Below are 10,263 nucleotides of genomic sequence, written 5' to 3'. Positions count from 1 at the left end.
GTTAGAAAGAATCTAATTATTCTAATTAAGAATAGAGCTAGAATAGCTATATTAGGTCTATCTACTAAAGTTTCTACAGAGGATATTATCCTAAAGAAGCTTTTATTTACCTCTAAGAATAATACTAATCTAAAAAACAACGCTTAAGTTCTTAAACACGCTAATAAAAATGAATATCTATTAGTAATATAGAAAGAGCTAGATTAACTATAAAAGAATAACACCTAGACGCTCGTACTAAGGCCTACTAGTTATCTAGTTCTTAAAGGTCGTTAGGTACTTAACTTAAAATACTAATAAAATAACAACTATATCTTTAAAGCTTATTAGGTAGCAAAAGAATTTTAATAAGAATTTAGCGTTAACTATTATGAAACGTTCGCTAATACTACTAGGCCTAATCTTATGAGATTACTACTAGCGATAGCTATAGCTTAACACTAGATTATTTAAAGCTAGAATATTAAATACACTTTCCTAAATACTCTTATTAATACTAGAATATTTATTAAGTAACTAGAAGAAGGTTTAGATCTACGATACCCTTAGCACGTCTACCTACTTAACAAGGTACTATATAGATTAAAATAAGCTAGTAGATAATAGTAGAAGCTACTAGTAAGTCCACTAGGCTAACTAGAATTTTAATCTCTATCTATGAATATAGCTATATATATTAAATACGATTAGAAGATTATAATCGCTACTTAGGTAGATAATTTACTTATATTTAAAGAAAATAAGTAAAAAATTGAAGATTTATTCAATAATGTATCGAATAAATTAGATCTAGAGATTAATGATCTAGGTAATATATCTAAGTTTCTTAGTATCTAAATTATTAGATTAGATTAATTAATCTATATTACTTAAGAGAGTTATCTTTAACGGCTACTTATCCGTTTTAATAAAGAGAACGTTAAACTAAGATAAATACCTCTTTAATATAGCATAAAGCTTAGTAAAAATGATTAGATAGTAACAGTAAAAGATACTAACCTATTTTAACAACAAATTAGCTCTTTAATCTACTTATCTACTTTTACTTAGCTAGATATTCCTTACGTAGTTAATCTTCTATCTAGATTTATAGCTAATCTAAGTCTAGAGTATTTTAGCAATCTTAATTACCTCTAGAGATATCTATCTTAATTCAAGTAGATTAGACTACTCTACTAACTTAATACTAGCTCCTAAGCTAGATCTGTTAAGTTAGATTAATCTATATTTAGTTAGATTAGATTAGATTAAGCTCATTAGATCTATAGATGCAGATTAGGGCGGCGATCTTAATAGTTAAAGATCTATAATAAAATATATATTTTTACTTTAACTAAATAAGAACTACTATATAATTTTTTAGCTATTAAAGTTATAACTAATAGTAGCTCTAGTAAGCGCAGAAGCTGAATTTATAGTATATCGCGAATTAACTAAATAGAGTATCTATCTAATCTAATTTATTGAAGAGAATAAATAACTATTAAATCAACTATTAGATAGAACTATTACGATATACTCTAACAGCTAGAGTGCAATCTAGCTATCTAAAAATCCCACCTACCACGCCAGAAATAAATATATTAATATTTACTACTACTTCGTGCGTGAGAAGATAGAGGCTAAACAGATCTAGCTATAATATTAAAATACTAGCTACTTACTAGCTTATTATCTTATAAAGGCAATAAACGCTAACAAGATTCGAGATTTTCTAGCATAAGCAAATCTAATAGATATCTTAGATCTTAGCTGCCTAGCTTAAAGGGGCGTGTTAGAGATATAAGCTAATTAGCTAATCTCTGATATAATCCAGGTGCTCGGCACTATACTTAGATTCTTTAGTTAACTAATCTCTAAATAGTTTATCTATCTATTACGTCTATAGTTACGTAATCTACTACTAGATAGATTCTTCTAGAATCTAGTACAGTAAATATATATAGTAGTAGAATAGCTAGTAGATAGAAACTAGAGTAGATAGCATAGAGTAGATAGCATAGAGCAGATTATAAGAATAGATTAGACTACTAGATTAGTTTAATCTAATTCTTATCTCTCTCCCCTAGTATTTCTTTCTTTTTATCCTAGAATCTATTGATTCGCTATCTCTAAGTCTATCGCTAGATAAGTAGACGACTCTACCTCTAAGCTAGCTATAGAATAAGTAGCACTCTCCTTATTCTAATAAAAGGTAATATCTAAGCGTAGGTACTATAGCTGTTAGTATATATCTAGTAACACTTTAGTACTATTATCTATATAGGCGTAGGTCTTACTTAAGCGGCTAAGTAGTATAGATAGTACGTTAATCCACTTCTATACTTCTACTAGGTTATCTTATTAAGTCTTAAGTAATTCTAGTATCGCACTATCTTACCTCTTTTTATAGAGCGTAAGTAGTCTATTTTTCTCTTAGAATTGTACTATCTTTTTATATTTAGACATAACGTGTTTTATAAGCGAGCGGGCTATATAAGCGAGTGGGCTATCTTACTAACTTTACGTATCTCTTTAACTCTAATTAACTATGGCCCTATTAAATTAAGCTTACAACGTGTCTTATGAATCTAATATACAGCTAGCAATCTTAGCTATTAATTAAGATTAAATTAAGTCTTAAAGAGATGTAGCAAAAGTCTACGAAGTCTCTCGAATAATACTCTAGCGTCGACGCGCTGGTATACTTACCTAACGCGATTGTCAGCCTAACTCGAAGAAGCTTATAAAGCTAGAAGAGGAGGTAATAGTTAATTATATACTTAATCTAGATCTATGTGGATTTTCGCCTACTTACATAGCTGTGCGTGATATAGCTAATAGACTACTAGCTACGCGCGGCGCTAGCTAGGTTGGCGTCTACTAGCCGCGCATCTTTATTCAGCGTATAGATAGCCTTACGACACGTTTTAATTAAGTGTACGATAGGCAGAGGGCTCTATATAAAGATCTAGTCCTAATTAAGAGCTAGTTTAAGCTTATAGAGTAGATAAAGGCTAAGTATAGTATCTGCGATAAAGACGTCTATAACTTTAATAAAGCTAGCTTTATAATAGGTAAGATTACAACTTAGCTAGTCGTTATAGCATTAGAGAGGAGGTGCTAGCTAAAGGTAGTTAAGCTAGGTAATCGTGAGTAGGTAACGCTAATTATAGCGATTAACGCAGCTAGCTAGTCTATTCTACTATTTCCAATCTTTACTAGTAAGTATTACCTATCTGCTTAGTATAAGGAGGTAGAGATCTTACGTAACTAGGCGATTATAGTTAGCGATAACGGCTAGACGACTAATAAGCTAGAAGTTAAGTAGTTAAAGCACTTTAATAAGTATATAGATAGTAAGGTTATTAGGGTATATTAGCTACTTATTCTTAATAGCTATAAGAGCTACTAGTTACTTAAGTTCTAAGAGCTCTGTAAGAAGAATAACATATATACGCTCTATATACCGCCTTACTTATCTTATCTACTCTAGCCTCTTAACGTTAGCTACTTCTTACTGTTAAAGCGCGCGTACAGCCGCGAGGTAGAGAGCCTAATCCGCTATTATATTAACTATATTACTAAGCTTTAGTTTCTGCTAGCGTTTAAGATGACGTTTAATTAATCCTTTACGCTAGCTAATATCTGCTCTGCCTTCTGCGGTGCAGGCCTTATTTCTCTCTAGCTAGATACTATTCTATTAAGGCTTAATATAAAGCTCTGTACGCCTACTCTATTAGCTATTCTAGAGGCTCTCTAGTAGGCTCGTACGCCTAGTAATACACGCGAGCTTAAAGCTTAATCTACGTTAATACGTAATCGCGTTTAGCGGTATTAAGACTTATCACTAACTTCGATTATTATAGTAATTAATTAGCTTAAGAAGAGAGCTAAGGTAATAATGCTTTTAGCTGAGCTTATACGCGATTAGATAGCTAGCCTTAAGAAGATAAACGAAGCCGTAATAAAACGTAGGCAGCGTAAGAAGAAGTAGATATAGAAGTAAGGAGTGCTAATAAAGGGAGCTAGAGAAGATCTACTCGCTTAGTGCGAGGCTAATTAGCAGATTGCCTACGAAGAGCGTTAAGGAGGAGAGCGATTAGGTGTTAGCCGCTAGGCTCTAGCGCGGTGTAGTAGGTGTAGAGAGACTAGCTATAATTCGCGTATATGTATGAAAGATACTTTAGATAGTGTTTAATCTACTATCTTAATATATATAAATTTTATTTAGTTGTGGTAGAGCTGTACACGTAAAGAGATGCGCAAAGTTAGTAAGGTGGCCCGCTCGCTTATATGGCCCGCTCGCTTATAAAACACGTTAAGAGATTATTCCTCCTCTAACGTCTTATATTTCTCCTCGCTAACTAGTTTAGCTTTAGATATATCTTTAGACGTAGTTAGAGTTAGTTCGTCTAATCTACTAATAACTTCTATATTATCTAGATAGTATATAATATCTAGCTAGATAATAACGTTCTATAACTTATTGTTATCTAATTTCCATTTCTAGTATAGAACGTTAAGCTATCGTTTAACTGTATTCTTATTCTAATAGTTACGTACTATATAGCCTTCTTTACTATATACGTAGTGATTAATCTTTTTCTTATTATTCTTATCCTTTTTATAATACAGTTTACTAGGTTCTTTTCCCTTATTTAGATTATTAAGGTGTATAGATTCGTACCTATTAGTTATATATACGCTAGGTATTCTAGGCTAATAGCTTCTCTATTACCTCTAGTTAGGCTGTAAACGCCGGTAGTACTATTATTATAGCTAGTTATTCTAATTATTATAGTTTTGCGTTCTCTAATTAAATAGTGATTTTTTTAATATATGTTGATAAAATATGTTATTAAGCCTAATAGCTTTTTTATAAGTTTATTAGGATTAGTAATATTCGCTCTACTTCTTATAAGTTCTCTGCGCAATATAGGTTTTGGGCCCTAGTAATATATACGCATAAGAGCGTTGTTACTCAATTTAATATACGTAGTATCCTACTAGAATTAAGTAGTATAATTAGTAGTAGACCTAGTTTAGCGTAGGGTCTAGATTTTCTATTCCGCGATTAGAGATTTCTTAAAAGGTAAGAAGTTTTATCGCATCTTAGCCTTGAAAGCCTCTTAGTTTTTAACTAAGGTGGTATTATTAGTATTAACGATAGATTCATCTATATATCGTTTAATAATAAGATTAGACTATTGTTCTATATTACCTTAGTAGTAACTAGGAGCTCATATAACTTTATCGTTATATTTAATCTTATCTCTAGCTAAGTAGAAGTAATAGTTAACCTAGAGAAGCTAAGCTTTAAGCTTATTACGATCGCTATAGTAAAGATTAGGCTTATAAGCGTTAATTGTAGTTTCTCTAGTCTAGAAAGTAGTTAGAGTATTTATTATAGTATTGCTTTATTAAGAGTATAGCTTGAGTAGAAGTAATATTAGACTTCTAGTGTTAAGCTTCTTGTTAGTTAGTTTTCGTAGATAGAGAGATAGTATGCGCTGAATAGTAACTTAGGTAAGTATAATGTTTATATTATACTCATACTTATAACTTAAGTTAAATATAATAAGCTATAAAGGCTTAATGCCTAATGCTATATACTAGAGCTTTATGTAGTATGCTTAGTTGCTTAGTAGTACTAAGATATACTAATTACTTAGTATCTTATAGGCGATATGTAGAGTGCTTAGTTGCTTAGTAGTACTAAGATATATTAATTACTAAGTATTCTATAGATTACGTAATGCACTAGTCTTAAATAAGTATCTTTGTTTTTTACTTCGGATTCGCTGTCTTATAGATAACTTATTAAATAGATATAATAGTACAATATTCTCTATATTCTAAGGCTAATTATAATACTATTCTCTTTGTCTTATAACTTATTCTTAAGGTAATATACGGCCTAGGGTTTTCTAGAGAGGTATATTACTATAATTCTATAGTTACTGTAAGTAGAATATTTCTAAAAGTAAACTACTACTAAATGAAATAGGTTATTATAAATATGAAATTATTATTAACGTAGCGTTTGTATAAGCGCTATGTTCTTAAACGCGTAAGGTTTTTAGGAGCGTTGTATTCCTAAGAAAACTAGGTTTCTAGAAACGTTTAGTTTCTAAGAAGACTTAATAATAGGGACTTCTATCTATAATAGGCATAGTCTAATAAGTACTACGATCTAAGAGTGTAGTATTTATTACGCTAACTTAATTAGGTTTTAGCGTAGTAGCATACTATAACTAGGCTTTCTCTACGTTATAGGGTCTTGTTATTTATCTAGTTTCTTTATTATACTTAAATAATAATCTTTATCTAGTACTATCTATTATTAAAATCTTACTAAGTTTATTAATTATTTTAGAAAAATTATAGTTTAGAAGTATTCTACTTATAAGAAGAATTAGCGGGTATATAAGGTATATATCCGTTCTAAAAAGTATAGCAAGTATCTTTATTATAGCTAGTAATATAACGTCTAAGTTACTAAGTTAGAGTTTAAGTATCTTACTACTAAAAAGGAAAAGTTAGAGGCTTATATTAAAGAGAGTTATAAGGCGTAAGATACTATAATAAAAGCGTATAAGGCGGCTCTAGCAGAGTTATAAATATATTATACTTAGAAGTAGCGGTTATAGCTGTAAATAGATTTATTAAAGAAGCAGGCTAAGAAGGCAATTACTATAGAAAGTCGCAAGCTTAAAGAGTTAGAGTAGGAAGGAGTTATAGAGTTTAATAGGTCTAATCTATTAGTTAACTTATCTTCTAGTACTTAGGGTGCCTTCGCGGATCTGTCTCTAGATTATTAAGATTCTCTTAACCTAAGCTTAGTTGCTTCTAGTTCTAGTAGTAATATACGTATTTTTAGTAGTAGTTAAGGTGCGTAGAATAATTTTTCTTAGTATATATTGCGTTTTATTTATTATTTTGTTAGTAACTCTACTATATTTTCTAGTGTTAGGAAACTTAGTTAAGTTATAGTTTTTATTCCTTTATTTAAGTTTTATTATTATTTTTGATATTTTTAAATTTTTTATTCATAGTTAGATAGGTTAGGTTCTAGTTCTTATATTTTCTTACTATCTAGGTATTTTAACTATTTATCTAGGTATTTAGTTTTGTTATTTTTTATTTAGTGTAAGACGATTCTCTTAACTTTAAATTTATCTTCATTTTTAGGTTTATAATAGAATATTTCTTATAGTAGCGTTTGAGGATCTGCTAGTTCTAATAGTCGTACGTAGAATCTTAGGTATATCTATATATGCGCTAGGAGGTTAAGTATATAGGTTATAGGTCTATTTTGTTTTGAAATTAAAAATAGTCCGGCTTTAACTTAGTCTAGTTCTTTACTTAGCTATTTAGTGCGAAGGTTCTTTAATAGTAGATATACTTTATTCCTCTTTTTTAGCTAAAGTGCTATTTTTTTTTCTTATTATAGTAGGAAATGCTTTAGCGTTAAGCCTATTTAAGTAATGTGTGTAGTTCTTCGTAGGTTTTCTTTAGTTATTTAGCTATTACTATTACTACTTCTATTTTTAGACTTAGGTATATTCTAGTAAAGAGATTTAGATGTCGTCTATAGTTAGCGAAAAATAGTGTTTTACCTATTAATTCTAATGTTTTATTACTATATGCTATTTATACTATAGGTAGTAACTATATTTAGTTATCTTATTATTAATTATTATAGATTCTAAGGTATATTATGATTATTATATAATTTATTTATTCTATTTATCTATTAGATTGTAGGTAATAGGCTATTAATAATTTTCTCTTAGTTCTCATTACTATAAGTAGTGTTGTCTAAAAGTTAAATATAAATAGCTTATCTCTATTACTAATAATAGATCTTAGTATTTTATAGTATGAGATAATTTAGTCGTAGATAATATATGCTAGGTCTACTACTATATAGTTGTTCTTACATAGAATATACTCTACTTATTTTATTAAGCAATCTACTACGATAAGTATCGTGTTATAAGTAATCTTAGTTATTAGATCTCTTAAAGCTAGTAGTTCTACAATAAAGTCTATAGAAATATCTATTTATAGTTCTTATAGTAGTTCTAGAGCTTATATCTCTCTATATAGTATATATATACTATATTTAATATTTATTCTGTTAGTAATCTGCGTATTTAGTAATATAGGATGCGGTTCTCTTCTTTATCTCTTTGAATTAGTAGTTACGCTAAATTAGTTCTATAGTTCTAGCGATTTCTAGGTACCTATATATAGGATTATTATAATATTCTTTAATAATAGTTTGTTATACTTCTTTAGGTACGTCGTTTCTAATCTTTATAATAATATTAAGTTAATATATAGATTCTAGAGATCTATCTTGATTGGTTTTAAGTATAGGTCTATTAACTATTATTTTAGTTTCTATAATATTGTGCTGTTAGCTAAGAGTATTAGCTCTTTTATTGTTCTTTCCTAGAGTGTAGATAATCTTAAACTTATGTTATCTTAGTAGTTTAGCCTATTTTATTTATCTTTAGTTAAGTACCTTTATTATTATAAAGTATACTAGGTTCTTATAATCTATATAGACTATAAGTTCTAAATAGCTTTCTATATATACTCTCTAGTAGCGTAGGTATTCTATAATAGCAAGGAGTTTCTTGTTGTGTACGTTATATCTTTTTTCTACTTCTAAGAACTTTCTTAAGTAGTATACTACTAGATACTATTTTTTATTAATTAGTATACTAGCGTAGCCTCCTAATATAAGATTAGATGCGTCTATTTTAATTTTTATAAGTACACTTAAGATCAATATCTTAAAATATAGTAGTATAATGTACGCGGTCTTAAGCTTATTAAAGGCTTCTTCTACTTTCTTACTCTATATATATAGTGTATCTTTCTATATAAGTCGTATTATTAGTATTATAATTTTTAAAAAGTCTTTAATAAATTAGTAATTAAAGTTTATAAAATTTTAGAAATAACTAGATTTTGATAACTATAGTTAGTATTAGCTAATTCTTAATAACTTAGCTATTTTATTTACTTATTTATACTCTATTAACTTCTATGATATAGCTTAAGAAGTTAACCTTGTTTTTATAGAATTTATACTTCATTAGCTTAAGTCTAAGGCTATATTCGTCTAGTTTCTTATGTACTATGTTTATATATAGGATATAGGCTTTCTTATTTTCTAAGTAGATAAGGATATTATCTAGGTAGGCGATAATAAATATGTCTAGGTATAGCCTAAGTACGTTATCAATAAGTTCTTAGAATATTACTAGGGCGTTTATAAGTCTAAATAGTATAACCTTATACTTATAGTGTCTATATCAAGTTCTAAAGGCTATTTTCTATTCTTCGCTCTACTTTATTCTAATAAGATAGTATCTATCTTAGAGATCTAGTACTATAAAGATCTTTATATAGGATAATTAATCTCTAAGCTCTATAATATTACGTAGTAGGTATTAAATTTTTACTATAATATTATTATTTTGCTAGTAATTAATATATAATTAATCTATTCTGTCCTTTTTTTGTACGAATATAATTAGGTAATCTATAGGTAACTTTGATAGTTATATATATCTTTTAGCTAGACTCTTATCTATATACTCTCTTAGTACCTTAAGTTCTTTTTCTAATATTTAATATATTAGCCTAAAAGTTAGTATCTTTTCTTCCTATAGAACTATCTTATAGTCTTAGAGGTTATATTCTAGTAATACTATTTTATTTACTACTTTCTAAAATAGATGCTTAAATTCTTTATATTCTTTAGGGAATTCTAGAGTTACGCTATTATCTCTTTCTCTTACTTTTTAATCTGTTAGGCTAATTTTAGTATCTGTAGAGTATAGCTTTCTATTAAGAGAACTACTATTTAAGTATACTTTCTTTTTAGTGTTATTATATTATGTAGTAATATTACTCTTACCTACTTTTAAACCATACTAATATGTAGGTTAGCTTGCGGTTGCGTCCTTTCTATAGTATTTAAATTAATATACCTTTAACTTCTAGTTAATCCATAGGTTATATTTTCTAAGCTATAGAAGTTCTAAAATAATATTATAAGTAGCTAGTCTAATAACGTCTAGGTTAATTTTCTCTATATACTTCTAGATACTAAGTATTACTTATCTAACCTTATGTGTAGTATTACTTTCTTTTAGTATTAGTTTACTATTAGCTACGTATAGTAGGTATAGCTATTATTTCTATTATCTCTTAAGTCTAGCTTAGTCTACTATATACGCTAAAATATAGTTTGCCTAT

General features: G+C 28.4%; 1 protein-coding gene across 1 annotated transcript; it reads left to right on the top strand.

Moving 5' to 3' along the window:
- Positions 1–2,695: 2,695 nt before the first annotated feature.
- On the top strand, positions 2,696–2,851 carry COCSADRAFT_83281 (uncharacterized protein; the record flags this gene model as incomplete). Its single annotated transcript, XM_007699029.1, has 1 exon — positions 2,696–2,851. A coding segment is annotated over one exon (156 nt), but the record flags the coding sequence as incomplete, so codon positions are not given.
- Positions 2,852–10,263: the final 7,412 nt, after the last annotated feature.

The sequence above is a fragment of the Bipolaris sorokiniana genome, assembly GCF_000338995.1.
Source record: "Bipolaris sorokiniana ND90Pr unplaced genomic scaffold COCSAscaffold_3, whole genome shotgun sequence".
Taxonomy (NCBI): Eukaryota; Fungi; Ascomycota; class Dothideomycetes; order Pleosporales; family Pleosporaceae; genus Bipolaris; species Bipolaris sorokiniana.
The sequence above is the reverse complement of the archived record's forward strand: the minus strand, read 5'-3'. Positions and strand labels throughout refer to the sequence as shown.